Raw genomic sequence first — 16,122 nt, forward strand, 5'->3', positions numbered from 1 at the left:
GGACGGACCGGGGTTGGTCGAGCATGGAACCTCGATCTGCGGTGCGTAGGGACTCCGGGGGACACCAGTGGCGACAAAACGTGGGTTGTGTAACTGCTGTGTAAGTCTGCCTTTGATATAAAGTCTAAAATAATAATGGTTCCAAACAGACGTGGTTTGAACACGAAGACTGCAATCGTCGCACAGCACATCGTCATCTGCGCCAATTTTTTTTCTTTTCTTTTTTTTTTTTTTTTTTTTTTTTACATCTGCGGCCTTGGTCGCTACGCACGAACACATTATGGCCACCACCACGGAAACGATACCCGCTGGGATGAAGAAGATCTACCTGGGCAGCTATGAGGGCCAGACGTATCGACTTGTGTCGACGAACCCGCCGCGGGACTGCACCCCGGATGAGATTCCCATCATTGACCTGATTGGTATATACGGCGACCTCGACGCGCGCAAGGCGGTGGCCCGTGAAATCTTGCACGCTGCGAAAACGAGCGGGTTCTTCTATATCGAGAATCATGGGGTGCCAGAGGATGTGACGCGTGCCGCTCACAAAAAGGGGCTCGAGTAGGTCCCGGCCACCAAAAAGACGCGGCGACGACGACAATGGCGTCAACTTGAGACGAACGACTTACACGACGACAGGTTCTTCAAGCTCCCAGAGGAGGAGAAGCGCAAATTGACATCGAACACGTCTGCATACGGGTACTGTGGGTTTCGAGAGATACAAGCGAACGTCACGGAGTCCAAAGACAGGAAGGAAGCCTTCATGTTTCATTACGAGCCAGAGTTTGACCCGTTGTACGAGAACCGCTTGGACCAGGTTCCGGACCACGTCCGGGAGCATTTACCAAAAGAAGACTTCACCTGGACCGACTCCGGGGACGACGCCGTCCTGCCGGGCTTCAAATCTGCCTTGCTGTCGCACTGGCGTGCTTGTCTGGATCTGTCCCGTCGTCTGATCCGCATCATTGCACTTGCGCTGGATCTGCCCGAGGACCACTTTGACGGCGCAACAACGTATCCGGGCGGCGACTTCGCCGTGAACTTCTACCCGGGCCACGGCGACGACCCGGTTGAGGATCCGGACGAGGTCGGCGTCGGGGCCCACACGGACCTCCAGATCATGACCCTGCTGTGGCAAGACGAGCACAAGGGGCTTCAGGTGCTCAACAGCTCCGGGGAGTGGATGTGGGCGCCGCCGGTACCGGGCACCTTCGTCGTGAACATTGGCGACTTTCTCATGCGGCTGACAAATGACCGCCTCAAGTCGACGGTGCATCGGGTCTTGCAGCACGGCCGGGAGGACAGGATCTCGATGCCTCTCTTTTTCGGTAAGTCTGTCTCCTGCAGCCTCGCGGGATGTGAGGTCATTGATCCCGCAAATGATGGGGCTGATCCAGTGATCCCTTCCTTCGACTGCGTCTTCTTGATCCCAAAAACCTGTTTTCAACTGAACAATGACGTGTGAAGGTTTCAATTTCGATCAAAAACTCGGCGTGTTGCCCACTTGTGTCGATGAGGCGCATCCCGCCAAGTATGAACCTGTGACGTGCGGCGAGGTTAGTCTATCCGAACATCCACCCACCTACCTGAACCCCGAGATAATCAGCGAGAGCGTACGTGTGTGTTGACATGAGGCGAACAGCTCATCGCAAAGCGCTTAGCTCGGACGGAGATAACCTCCCGGCAGAGCGTGTGAACGAAGATATCGAGACGTCGATGGCCCCTCCCTTGAGGTTGTAATGCATGAATTGGACGTAGCCCGCCGAATGGCGGAGCGCGAGATCGTTTGATCGGGCACTTTTCAACAACACCTTGCCTGCCGCCCCAAGTATTGTATGGAAACGGACAGGCAGTTGCAGGGTTTCACATTGCGTTTCCTGCAGCGTTAGGTCTCTTGGGACGGAATGCCACGCACGTACGCACATGATGCGGCGGGATTGGTGTTGCGTGCTTGATGATGTGTTGTCGTCAAGACACCTCCGAGAGTAAAGGATGTGTCAGTGTCAGACTTCCCCAAACTATCAAGAGATCGAACTCGAGCACCCGGCTCCGATTTCCAGTTGATATCAATGACCCCTTCTTTTCCGTGCCCCTGCTCTTTGTGCTTACGCGTGCAACGGAATACTCCTTATGGACGGGAGGGGACCTGTGTGATGCTCTTTCCCACCCCCCCCCCCCCCCACGCATCAACGAGAAATTCGAATCTGTACAGACGTAGTCCTTGTTGCGAGTACACTTGCATGGGCCTGCGAGTATCCAGCGAATGGGCACCCTAATCGTTGAAAGCGGGGGGGTTTCTTGATCTCGATTCTTTGCCTGGTTATGGGGTCGACTGATCGCTTCCCCAAACGGTGGTCCATATGGTGCGATTCGGAACAAAAAAAAAAAAAAGTTACAAGCCCACTCGAGAAGTCCAATTTCCTCACCGCTTGCTGACTGGTGATTCGCGGCATGTCACTTGCACGTGCACCGCCAGGGGGTTGGAGTTCGTCCAGGGGCAGGGAAGCGTTGCAAGGTTCTGGTGAGCGCCAATCTGACAAGTGACAAGCAACAAGACAAACGGGGTCACCTCGAGTGTGACTCTCTCCAACGCAACGCAGTGGAGCGGATCGGATCGCTGTAGCACTGTGAATTTCCGAGGTACCTCGCCCTAGAGGCGTACGAGAGCGTCCGGCAGCTGGAACCTGCCGGGAAGCGAGCGAGCCTTGCGAGGCTTCAAGACGCAGCAGAAGCGATCACCAAGGAGAGGACGACAAGAGATAAAATCTGTGGCGGGGATGGTGCTTGAGCGGTGATGCCTCAAACCATCGTCTGTTCTTTCGGGTAGATCAGCAAATCACTCCCCGCGATAACCCCGCAGGCTTGAGGTGAGGGGGGGGGGAGAAAAGTCTGTACGGTCTAGACTGGGCTTCGTCTCTTCGTTCTTGTCAAAAATCAAATAGTGTTTTCATGACATTTTGCCGGCCGGTAACACAAAAAAAGAGAGAGGGTCCTGCCCCGCTCACTGGAAGCGCCGTTGATGCTAGTAATTCCTTACTACCTGCGTGTCTGAAATTGGAAATCCCAGCGAAACTTGCTGTACGAGCAGCCCTTTGGAGCGGTCTTGATTCCACGTCGAAAGATTCATTGGCGAATGCCAAGCAAGCCTTGGAGACTTGAGACTTGGAGACTCAATCTCAGAGAGATACCTCAAAAGCGTCACGCATGGCGAACATGAGATAGATCGTGATCCGGCAACACATCACGCCTGGTTGCGGCTGCTGACATGGCTTGGCACTGAAGCCATCTCCCGGGGTGCTGCATGAGACTCCCATGACATTTTGATGTGTACAGCTGGCGATTTATTCATTCCTTGGAAAGAAAAGGTTGCTTGATACGGAATGAAGAAACCGCTCTGCGGATGGACCGGATGAGCCTCTTAGAGGACACGGTCAAGGGCAGGAAACCGTTTCTGCTTTGAGCGACGTGCTTTTGGCGCCAGTAAGGCGCGAATAAGCTGCGGTTGGTCCTTGGATCGTACGAGCATCATGAGCAAAGAGGACTGGGAGCCTTGCAAAGCGCCTGACGGTTGTCGAGATGCGAATCGTCGATGAAGGTCGACTCGGGTTGTCAAATTCGCAGCAGCGAGGTTGAAATAGTGCCTGCCCAGACGGTACGTAGCCGTGAATCGATTTGGCTGCGGTTCTGCGATCGCTGGGAATTTCTGTGCGATGTGTAATCAGAAGAGACAGTAAGGATCGGAAAATTGATCTGGGATCTTGATGACAAGCGCCCTCCCCAGCGACCAGTCCACATGCCGTTAGCACTGTCTGTCTGTCGTTTCGCGCACAACAGTACTGCACTCAGTACAGGGTCTCATTGTGTGCAGGTGTAGTGTTAGTCCATCGTGCCGTGCAGATAGAAGATCCGCTGCCTGCTGTTCCCGCAATATGACCAGTGCCGGTGTACAACCAGCCTTGACACCTTGGCAGGCAGCTCAGCGAATTCTCTCTGCTTCCGAACTGGAAAAATTCCGCCGTGTGAAAAAAAAAAAATAAAACAAAAAAAAAGGCGGCAGTTCGGACGTCTGTATGCTTGCTTAGGTCTGGCCGCACGTAGGCGTCGGTAAAGTCCGATATTCAAGACGATAGTCGGGCATGGCCCGCCGCAGAGAACTACTGCGTACGGACAGAACTGAAGAAACCACACAATGCCCCTGGAACTTGCGCCGGGCCTGTCACCAATGAGGGCCCGACACTCCAAAAGCGGAACCCCAGACTGGCGCAGCTGCAAGCTAGCTCCTGCAGCTGAGACGTGGAAGGCAAAGCAGAATGGTAGCGAAGGCCGAGCAGCTGGGGTGACTGCAACTCTTGCAAGGTTTCTGCGCGTGTATAGATACATCGAAAGACGTAGCCATATTAATGCCACGGCCGTCGGTGTAGATGACGATGAAGTCCTGGGGCGGCTGAGCGGTTCAAGAGTCTTGGGTTTCTCTTCAGTCTCTGGGCCTCGCAATCGGGCGTGGCGTCGAAGGGCTTATGTCCATCAAGAGCGAAAGGAGGCTAACGGCAGCCGAAACGCAGTGGGAATGCATACTGAGTCCCTAGCCGTTTGTTTTGGCGTGCCCGAACAATTAGAGACGAGAGAAGGCCCGAAGTGCGGCTGAAAATAGGAAAATGCATCGAGCATATCGTCCATTCCGTACGGATATACCGGTATCCGTAGCTGGATAGGACTTTGACCAGGTCCCTCAAATCGCCTGTCCACTGTCTGTAGCCTGGATGCCGAGTGATTAGTGATCCGCAACTCGACGGTGGCTGGCATTCTTCGCGGTAGATGCCAGGGGCGGCGCAGGCGCACCGAGATGGTAATTAGACCAAATACCCAGACTACCCCAGTGCCTAGCCACCCTTTTTTGCGGTCGGGGTAGTTCGGGATGTGGACCAGACGATAGGCAACCTAGGCGGAAGATCAGGTCCGAGATGCCGCGAAACGGCTCAAGTACCCGAGTAGTTTCTTACAAAACCGAAAGAAAGAAAAAAAACAAAAGAAAAAAAAAATTAAATTCGGTTTTCGCGGAAGAGGAGATTTTTGGAGCGTAGAGACGGCAGAAGTTCTGCCAGAGAGCGTCATCTAAATCGAAGACGGGATTTCCTGCGTGTGGGTAGGGCTGAAAAACCTCCGTCCCGAGGGTCGCGTAACCATGGACCTTGACCACTGTCGTCGGCATTTGTATCTCCAGACTATCGTCAGCTTCTGCGGCGCAAGTAGCTACCGAAGACGAGGTTGTCGAATTTTGGGCGAGTGTTGTAGGTGATGCTTATGATTGTTTGGGGGTTGGAAAGCAACACGCCATCGGCAGACGTCGGATGCCGGATGGCTGGGGGGCAGACAAGCCCGCGTCGCTGCTAGGCGCGAGCCAAACCATCTCGTCGGGTTCGAGGATGCATGTTTGTTTCTTTGTCCGTTAATTCCTTTTCTCATGGTGGCGGTAGAAGGCGAATGGTAAAGCTCGGATCTGATTTGGATCGACCTAGATCTGAAGTTTGCCAAGGGGCAGCCGCTGGTGCCGCCGCCCTGTGGCGCGTAAGATGGTTCAGCCCCTCCCCGCATGTTCTTACCTTACACAGTGTACTAAGTACCGGTGCTCTCTTGAAGATTAGGTAAGACGAGATAGTGGGTCTACACTGGACCTGGACCTGGACCGCCTTTCCACACCCCACTCAGAGGTAGGTACTCGGGCTTCGATGTTGACACCTAGTGTCATACCGCAATGCCATGCCTTGGTAGAGGTTAGGTAGGCTGAGGAAAGTGGTGCTGATGCTGACGGCTAGGGTCAAGTAAGGTAAGGTACCTTAAGGTGGATTCCATACGGAGCCTGAAGGCGCCTGCCGTAATTTGCAGCAATGTTTTGCGGAAGAAGGCCATCTACTATGTAGCCGCACATCCGCGGAAGATACGGAATCCGGTGTCGTCTCCGCGACAAATCGGTCCCGCTCCGTGCCGTGCACCCTTCAAAGAAGCGACGTCAGTCAGTGTTGTTGGTCGGCAAGTGTGCTAGTGTATCCGTAAGGTACTCTGTGAGGTGCCTTAGTCCCGAGGGATGAATGCCCTTGGGCACGGAACGAACGCTCGCTCCCCGGAGAGGGTCCACGCTAAGCTAAGGTATCTAGACGACGGGCCCAAGGGCTGCTAGGCCACGTCGGGCGCCGCTATCCGCTTTAGGAAAATGCCTCCCGCTGTAGTGCCTGCTACAACAGTAAGGTAGGGAACGAGGCGAGACGTCTAACAGTTAGCTCATGTCGCAATGATATTCAAAGTCCAATGCTTCAACATCAAGTCAGCTGGAAAGCGAAACCAAGCCATCATTACTCGGCAACTGTTTCTGAACTGAACCGCGAGGGAGCGGACTCAAGTCCCAGGCAGCAAGCAGGCTGCCAGACCGACCCCCCCCCCCTGGCTTATTTCGGTACCGCCTGCAGCAACCCATGGCTTGGGTCCAGCATACGGTAGCACCCACCTCCTCCTGCAGATCGCTACCTTACCTTACTGCTGACAGACAGCTTGGACGAGGCACTTTTGTCGCGGTGGACGTATTCAACTCTGACACACTCACCGAGGACTAGCGTTCGTCGACGTTGACGACACATTTCGCTTGAGCACGGGAGTTGGAATCAATCTAGAAACTATGTCTGCTGGCATGTCTGTGCTGATCGTAAACGGCCGATTTGATTCCTCATCGTGCCAAATCCGTGTTGGTGTTGGCTCACGGTCAAGAACGGATGGACATTCGGGGCTCGCGGGGATATGGGGGCTGACACAAGCATCGGTGCTTCCTCGCCGCGGGAGGGCAATCTCATCTGTCTGCCGCTTGCGAGTGCAACTGCTCGTTTACCTCGTACTACCGGGCCACCGTGCCAGATACCACGCAGCACCCATTACTATGTACCACCCACGACAATACCAGACAGCCAAGATCGGACCCGAGCAAGGCGGGACAGGGGTTTTGGAGTTCGAGCTGTCACACCAGCATGGTGTCAGGGAGGGATGGAGTGAGACAGAGAAATAGATGGAAACTTGGAAACTTGGCCGGTGTCAAGGTACGCGTCTCCCGCACTATCAGCACCTGAATGAATAGACTTTTATGTGAGGACGGGCTGGCAGGCAAAATGGCAGGAATGTAAAGAGGAAACAAGACGAGGAAAGACACATTGACCAAAGCTGGCAGGTATAAGCGGCTTCACTTGATGCTCCTCAACGGACTCAACGGAGATCCCCTCATATCAACGAGGGGCGGAATTGGCACGATTTGATGGTGCGATTCTGGCCGAAAATCACTCTACCTACTGCGTAGTGTGCAGTGCAATCTTTGCAGCCGTCGTCCGCGTGAGTGATTAATGATATGGCTGGAGAAGCGCAGGCATCCCGGATACACACATCTTAAAGTTTTACCTAACAGGACCCTTAAACTCAGGACGATTCGACCCGAGCAAGACAAGAATGGCGGGTGCCGGTTGGCGCCCATTGTTCCGGGGTCGGTCTCGTGAGTCGTGGTCCCGCCTGGATCTGCACAGCACTGCTGCACGAACCCATTGCTCTACGCAGTAGGCACGCGAATGGCCTCTAATTGCAAGCACACGATGAGCAGGAGTGGACACTCCGGTGAGTAATCTCTCAAGGTCTTCCCAAACGGTGCATAGTGCAGTTGGGAGACGACACACCGTGCACATGGCTTCCACAGGCCAGGCCAGGCCAGGCCAGGCTCTTCTTATCAGACAGGTGCGGGTTCGCGACATTATCCTCCAAATAAGTGTGCCAAGTAAGTGGCAGACGAATGTCGTGCTTATGCTGGCCGTTGATTTTCATCCAAGTACCTTAAGTGGTGTGCGCATTCTCCTCCCCTCCCTCTGTCAGGGCTGTGAACTTTTAGCTCGCCCGCAGTGACCAGCCCTACCCAGCCAAGTTGAGCCAGGTCGAATCTTAGATCGGGCCTAGCATTTCAGATGAGATGGCCCCCTTGCCCGTGCCACATCTGTCCGATGGAAGTTTCTTTAGCCCGTTCCCAACGGCGAACGACTTGCGGCGTACATAGTACAGAAGCCATCTCTCCGCACCAGGTACGAGGATGGTGCTTGTATATTGGAATGCCTTCAGGCTTCGGCACTCTGTGACGAGCCATGAGTTGTAAGTTGTGACAGGCCTTGCCTTGGCCCTACGCAGTACTGACCCTTCGGAGAAATCCGTCATGGATGTTGCAGCGCAGCAGAGATGGGGGGGCAGGCAGCCTGACCCCACGCCGGGGCCTCAGAGGACCAGAAACGACTGGAAGCATCTCCCCACAAAAGAGGAGGCCCGGGAAAAAAAAGAAGGAAGGTAGTGAGACAAAATCAGAGTGGTCGTGGCGCTTGAAACTCACCTTCTCCTCAAGTTGACACTCGTTACTTAAGCAAGTCAGGTGGTACAGAGTAGCCAATGCCTCCTTACCCTTCTAAGTAGGTACGTAGGCTGGTAGGTTACTTGTAGGTTGGCTTTTTGTCTGGAGAGGCAGCTTCAGCCGTGGCCTTCGCTCAAAGAGGACGGGGGGTTTCGACATCCTAGCTTCCCTTCCAAAAAGGGTTTGCTCACGGCGAAACAGGGAGACTAAAGTTTGGGGGCGTGACGGCCTGCCGGGTATTCGTATGTTCAACTTCATCTGCCCACGCGTCCGAGGCAAGAGACCAGGTCAAGGTTAGGTAGGTGCTGTGTACTCTACGATGTACCATAGTAAGTAGGTAGGTAGGGAAAGCCCAGACAAGGCACGTTTTTCCCGCACTCCAATTCGTGACGGAGTCACTCCAAGGCCCGGGCCTGGCCACCTGTGGCACCACCTCACCTGGCTTGACTCTGGGGCCACGATGAATACCGACCGGTACGCAGTATGCTCCCACGCTCCTTGGCTCCCTACGAGAGTACCACTGGGACTTTGGGGGCGGGCGACAGCTGGACAGCTGGGTCGAGGGTCCAGGTCGTGGAACCTCAGCGCTTCACGCATCAACACTGTCCCAAGAAGCCTCAGGCCATCATCAGCCATCCGTCGTTCCCTGCCGCAAAAGGTCAAGCAGTGTGACGTAGCCCTGCAAGTCTGTCTGCAAGACCCTGGCCGGTGACGTATGAACAGACGTTTCTAGCAGACCTCGTGCCAATTCGAAGGCATTCAGCTCTCCCACGATCAGGATTAATATGTCCTGGGGGCGGACGAGCAGCCTCTGGAAAGAGGTATCTGGTGTAGCGTGCCCTTTTCCCCTCTTCACTTTTATATCAGAACAGATCCCAGAGGCGATTTTCTTTCAAGATTTGCTGGCTCAGCTAGTCACACTGCCCGGCTCGTCCGACGACCAACGATCATCGGCAAATCTCCCCCGTCCTCAAACCCCGACCGACCCAAGCATAAGCCGCGCATAAAAAAAGAACAGCAAACCCGGCACACAACTCATCCAATTCGCCCCATCGACTCAAGTAATGGCTTCCACGAGTGCTGGCTAGGTCGGTGCTTGTGCGGGAGGAGAAAAAAAAAAAAAGATTAGGGGGTCTCCCGGCCCGCCATCCACCTCTCTCTCGCTCTCGAGCTTCCCTACCTGCCTACCTAACCTACCTTACCCTACATATGCTACCTACCTACCTATGGATCTAAGCTGACACCGGCACTCGCATGGCAATGTCACTGGCCGAGCTCTTGCTCCGCGTCGCTCATCCATCTACCGGTACCTATTAGGTTTCCCCCCAATCTGCTCGCCCCCAGCCTCATTTCACTTACTGAAGTCTGTGTCATAGGTATCGCTGGCCTGTAGCGCAAGGGATACACACATATGGATGATTTTGCGGTAGATATGGACGTTGTATCTCTCTATCCCGTCCGGGGCCGGAGGGGTCAACATGCCCGAGTGAAGTTTTAACGTACGAAGGGCTCGGCGTCCTCAAGACATCCCCTCCGAAATGAATCGCAGGCTGTCTTGGTTCTCTTGGACTGCACAGCACATCACCCCCAAGAATGAAAATAACCGAGGACCTCCAGCAGATCGACCCGCGTAGGGGACTCATTCCTTATGGAGGGGTCATCCTGTTTTTCATACAGGGCTCTGCCAAACAAGTCGATGGGATGTTGCACCACCACTTTCTTTCGTTATTAAGCAAACTCCCGGCCAAGTCCTTTTGTACTAGCGACCGACGACCGGGCCTGCGTCGTGAACACAACACCGACCGACCGACCTTACAGGCGAACAAGCCAAAGGACTGGATCGCCTCGGGCCCTCACTTCTTCCAATCTGGTTCACTCACTACTCATTCCCTCGCATCATCCCGGGCTAGGGTATTATCAACCAACGCAGGCAGGTAGGCAGGCTTCCACGCACCAACGCTGGCGTATCCGTACCTACTGCTGCAAAGGACGAGGAGGAGTCGAAGCGGGAGCTAAACAGGAGGGGGGTGAGAGACAAACGAGGCGTGGAGTGGCTTCAGCCCGGCAACATTGAACTCACATGTATCCATACTTGTTGCCCTTCCCGACGCCGCTACTCATCGCTTTGTCGGGAGAGCCCCATGTCAGCCATTGGCAGCGTCAAGTCGTTGCGAGCCCAAATCTAGGTAAGTCTTTTGTGGCTGCTTGACATGGTGTTGGACTCGATTTTTTTTTTTCCCTCCCCTTCCCCCCTTTCCAACCTCGGCGATACTCGTCGTCGCATCGCAACGCAGCGCATCGCATCGCATCCCACCGCTTGGTGCGCCACGTACTAAGTATTTCCTGCACCATCCATCTCAGCCAGGCAGGTTGTTGTGACGGTGGCCTACGAGTCCGTTTTATTTTATTTCTCAATTTGGTACAAGTCAGGACTCCGCAAGCAAGATGTACCGAAGGTAAGATAGGAACTGCATGTTTCGAGCATGTACAATCAACTCCAGTCGTGTCGTGTACGGTCAGATGCCCCCGTTGAACCAAGGGGGGAAGAGGGGGAGGGGGGAAAAAAAAGACCAGACCTGATGGCTGCGGACAACCCAATGTTGAGCGGTAAATACCACCCGGCGTCCACTCATCCCGCCTATTCCCTGTCACAGTCACTAGTTGCGGGTTGTGAGTTTTGGACTTTGCTGTTGAGGGTAAAAAAGTGTCATTCCGCCCACCGTTATTGGATACGACTCATAGGCTTGCTTTGTCCTCTTGTTTCCATTCATATCGCTCGGTCAATGGGAGTTGTGTGCGCCCACTCGATTATCCTGCCCTGCCTGTGTTGAGCCTTCAATGGGTCATTCCACCCTCCCGCCGCCTCTCCTGGGTCTCGCTCCGGAACTATCTCTCGGCGCGTGAGGTGTGTGTGTGTGCGTGTGTGCCACTTGCTCCGGCGCCATCGTCGTCGCCATCGTCGTCGTTGCCTCTGCCGATTTCGTCTCTTCTCAGGTTGCAGTCTTTTTTACTCTCGAGCTCTTCTCTTCGCCATCCTAGCGTTGCTTGAGAAACAAGACTTGCTTCCACCGGCACCGCGGACCATCGGAGACGGCCTTGTGCCCCGGCCAGAACGGGACCCCCAGTCCATCAGTCAGAAACCAATTTGTTCCGCGTTGTCGCTGCCAGCCTTCCAGTCTTTTTTCCAGTCGGAAAAAAAAAACTCATACTCCGCCTGGCTTCTACCGGCGATATTCAGTAGTGGCCAAACAGCAACATCAATTGCCTGCAGCCACCTCCGCCTCCGGTGCGCTCGCCAGGCCACCCCGCAGCGCCCTACTATCATACGCCTCACCCTCGCCCCCCGAAAATAGGAAGAGAGAAAGAGAAAGAGACAGAGACACGGGACTAAGGACAAAAAAAGACTATCATAAGCACGCACGGAATGCACTCCGGGCATCAGAGACCCCTCAACTCCGTCTCTGGCCGTACCTACTCCGTCTGTTGAAGAACGCTTCCGCTTCCGCCTCCCCTCCCTCTCCCTGCCCTCTTCATCCTGCTCCTCCACTTCCACGTCCCCATGTTGCCCAACGTGCCTGCTACGGCTTGCCACTTGACAACCCCAAGACTCAATTAGACCACATCCGCCACCTTTTCGAGCCATTCACGACACAGCTTCAACCTGCCACCCGTGTCCTCCTCTGTGCGACCGCGAAAGTGGCCCGCCGAGTGCCACCCTCGCCATCACTCGCCATCACTCGCCCTCTCAGACCCGATCTCGTCGCCCCTAGGGTTAATCACTCCTTCGCAAGCACCTCGACGGCTTGCCTGAATCGACGCTGTTGTTGTTGACGTCTCGTTTTTGGCCCCCTTCGACCCTCGCACTGCCTTGCGTTGTTCTTTTTGGCATGCCATCTCCTCGACTCAACTTGTCCTAGGTTCTTCATGAATCTCCAACACCCAAATCGAATCAAACTCCCTCCGATCCCGTCACTATTAGGTGTACCATGGACGACGAAGCAGCAGCAGGGCCTTCTAGCGAGATGTCGCGAGGAAGCTCTGCCGCGGCCGAGTTGAGAAGGGACCGAAACTCCGTCATGAAGGTGGTAAGTCCAGCAGCCCCTTTCGCTATTTTTGCTGCAGATTTAGCGTTGTATCGACTTCAACAGCACAAAGTTTTGCAGCTATGTCGACGACGTGGCTTTGCTCGTAACTTTGGCTGCCGATGGTCGTTGAGTTTGGCAATCTCGATCTGTCGCCGTCCGACAGCTGTTCCTTTGCCGGCCAGCAACTGTTTGGTCTTTTCTTGTCAACCATAAGAAACCTGACATGATGACAGGCATGCGGTGTCTGCCGTAGAAGAAAGCAGGCATGCGACGCGGAGAAACCCAAGTGCAGCTTCTGCAAACAGCGAGGGTTCCAGTGTGACTATGCGGCGCCGCCCGTGACGAAGTGAGTTCCTTTCCCACCTAACCCTTCTCTGACTCCGATAGCATGAACGACTGCATATCTGTTCCCAGCATCTCTCTCTCGATCCCTGCGAACTGCCTCGCCGGGGGTTGTCTGGAGGGATCCTTGTCAGCCTTTGTTAACAAGATGATGTGCGACAGGAAAGACAGAACTATGGAAGAAATTCGAGATTATTTAGCTCGTATCGAACCCAAAATCCACCACATTTATGAGAACAGCGGAGACATTTCTAGACTTTACCAGATTTTCGACCCTTTCGGCTACCAGTCACAAACCGCGACGGCGAGTTTGCAGATGCCCATGCCCCTACAGACGCAGCTGCAGTACGTGTCTGCCGTTCATCAAATGATGCGGTGGGGTGCAGTGTGGGAGATGCTTCGAGCTGCTGAGCCCAAGATAGAGGGACTTGAGACCCTCCTGGAGCCAAACTTTACGTCGATCCTAATGGAAAGCCAAGGACGCGATGGGAAACTTTCGCATGATGTTCTCAGACCGAATAATGCGGGCGGCGCGACCCTAAGTTATGCCGACAAAGAATGGCTGGAGCAAGGATCGACGATATACTTCAGTACTTTCCACCTGATGCACCCTGTTTTAGACCAGGAGTACTTCATGAAGAGAACACTGTCATCTGCAGTCAGCGGTAAAGTTCCGCAAGAAAGCGCAGAATGCGCTCTGGTGTTTCTGACGATTGCCTTGGCTCACATGGCTTCAACTGGGGGTGCCAGTTTGGAAATGGACAACCAACCGCCGGGCCTGCACTATTTCAACGAGGCGAGACGCCGCATGGGATTCTTCATGGAAGAATCCACCATCGAAGCCGTACAGGTCTTCGTTCTAGCAGGGTGAGTTCTCGTAATCGAAGGGTGGGATGCGCCGGGCGTGGCCCCGGGCTCCGGGCGGGATCCGGATCAGTGTCGGCGCCGGATCCGGGACCGGGGGCCCGTCCCATAGGGGCCCGCATCGGGAGCCGCATCCGCGCTTTTTGGGCGTGATTGTTGGCAAAAGAAACTTTTTGGCTGACTCGAGCTTGGTGGTTCCCACGACCAGATTGTACTATGAATGCTGTTCTCGACACATGGTAAGAGACGGCGAGAGGAGGGGTTGCCGTAGGTATTTGGCTAAGATGGAGGCAGGAATTCCGGGCTATGTCCGTTCACGCGTCCTTGGCTTGCCACAGGATGATTGCTGGGTGAGATTTATTTACCCCCATTATTGCCGCGGGTCATCCGGTGCGCTGTTTTTACTGGCCAATGTGCTGATGAGAGCCTGCAGCAGCTCTGGCCAGGACCGATCTCAGACGCAGGCAGATCTGATGCGGCGGCTTTTTTGGCATTGCTCCATCACAGAAACGTATGTGCCATCGCCCTTTTCCCTTCATCTTCAATTCAACGATCCAGAAAAAAAAAAGTTGGACCCCCAACCCAACGCCCCAAACTGGACCCCTAATCCCCATCGTCATCGCCAACCCCATCTTCCATTTCACGGCGCATTCCCGCAGCCTGATGACGATGCGCGTCCGCATCGTCTGCTTTAATCGCACCCCCCTCCCACCCCCTCGTGGTGTTTGGCTGGGTCATCAACGCCCGGCCTGTCCTGTCATCCCCTGTGTCTATCCCTCCACGTCTGTCTGAGTTGTCTGACGAATGATTACTGAACAGGGGACTCAACCTGGAGCTCGAGCTGCCAGTGACATCGCTCAGTACGACAGAATGCGAAATGTGGCCAGACATGTTCTCAGATAGTCTGGTCCCCGATGCAGGTTACGGCGTTTACGAGGAGCACTTTTACTCGCAAATCAGCATGCGGAGGCTTGCGCTCGACATACATCGCACATTGTCAACGGGTGAGTACTTCCAAGCAGCGCCTCTGACTCTGACCACTCTCCTCCCGCTTGCGCTCAGCGATGACTTTGTCGTCACATGCCAGTTCTGAGTTGCACCATCGCAAGTGCAGCAGGAAGTCTTCCCCATGCCACCCATCATAAGATGATCCGTTTGGGATGTACCCCGCTAACGATCTCGCTTCACCCAGCTTCGACGCGGCCGGCCTCCACTCCGGGGCTGTTCACGCAGACGGCCAAGGAGAAGGCTTCTCATGAGCTACACGTTGCAGTTGACCAGATGCAAAGTAGTCTCAACGAATGGCAATCGCAGTTGATGGAAGGACTGCAGTGGAATACTAACCAAACCATGACACCTACACCGTTCCCAGGGCAGTATCCCACGCCGTACCCAGCGCCGTACCCTACCCCTGGGGAGGAACGCATAGAGGGGGTCATGTCTTCAATCGGTTCCGTGTATTTTCCCAGCAACCAGTTCATGGCACAGCAGCAGATCGCAACGGGAGTTCTTCCGACACAGCCAGCGTCGCCCGAGACCATACTCCAAGCTTTGCTGCGCACTCGTCTCAGTTACTTGCGGTGTCTGCTGTACCGCCCTTATATCTATCGGGTCGTGCATTCTGACAAGCTGTCTTCTCAAGACCTCGTCGGGGCCGAGGAATACCTTCGGCAGTGTGTTTGTTGGCCCATCATCATACCGCCGATGAGCCACAGCAAGCGCCTGATCCATGGTCTTTACTTCTGGTCGCATAACCTGATGGGGATTCTCATCATCTTACGCCTCGCCATCACGCACCCGAGGCTGCAGGCGGTGTGTCTCAGTATTGGTAAGAAGGACAAAGAGGAGTTCAAGAGACCCGGCGCGTGGAACGCGCAGGCGAGGCAGACCATATTTCTGTGTGTTGAATGGTTCAAGAGTCTCGTGGATATCGATGCCGATGCTAGGTGGTGTTGGTCCATCATCCAGGGCCTATACCCAGAGCTGGTCCTCAGCCCGACAAACACGCGGTTCCTCCCAGAGTTTTACCCGACGGCGATGCCATCTCAAGAGGGCTGATGACCTTTCTGTAACCAGTTCTTGGCCGTCAACTTGCGGCTGTCCGCCTACGAGGAAGATGAGGTCAATGTTGAAGAGGTGCAGATGACTCTGCAATCTACAACAGAGGTTGAAGGAACCGATCAGGTTAGAACGACGGGTCTACGGCTGCGTGCGGCTCGCAGATATGGTTGATATGACTGAACAGACAACAAAACAAAGATGAGAGGGAAAAGAAGAGAAGAGAAGTGGCACTCACGAACAGAACACTTGGATTGTGATGGGGGCTTAGACTGGAGAGATACCCTTGCATGAGATGCTCCGCGCTCCCTCTTTTTTTTTATTTCGTTGTCTTCTTCTCTTTTTTGTCTGCCAATGACT

General features: G+C 54.5%; 2 protein-coding genes across 2 annotated transcripts; both read left to right on the forward strand.

Moving 5' to 3' along the window:
• Positions 1-280: 280 nt before the first annotated feature.
• hxnY-5 (2-oxoglutarate-Fe(II) type oxidoreductase hxnY) lies at positions 281-2,788 on the forward strand (the record flags this gene model as incomplete). The annotated part of the gene is made up of 3 exons (XM_036641391.1): positions 281-561; positions 640-1,328; positions 2,655-2,788. The coding sequence occupies 3 exons, from the start codon at positions 281-283 to the stop codon at positions 2,786-2,788; spliced, it is 1,104 nt and encodes a 367-aa protein (XP_036492655.1).
• A 9,611-nt stretch (positions 2,789-12,399) lies between these two features.
• Positions 12,400-15,762, forward strand: CGCS363_v009543 (uncharacterized protein; the record flags this gene model as incomplete). Its single annotated transcript, XM_036641392.1, has 5 exons — positions 12,400-12,498; positions 12,732-12,844; positions 12,886-13,707; positions 14,524-14,708; positions 14,897-15,762. The coding sequence occupies 5 exons, from the start codon at positions 12,400-12,402 to the stop codon at positions 15,760-15,762; spliced, it is 2,085 nt and encodes a 694-aa protein (XP_036493894.1).
• Between the last annotated feature and the right edge of the window lie 360 nt (positions 15,763-16,122).

Source organism: Colletotrichum siamense (genome assembly GCF_013390195.1).
Source record: "Colletotrichum siamense strain Cg363 chromosome Unknown KSG_Cg363_contig06, whole genome shotgun sequence".
NCBI lineage: Eukaryota > Fungi > Ascomycota > Sordariomycetes > Glomerellales > Glomerellaceae > Colletotrichum > Colletotrichum siamense.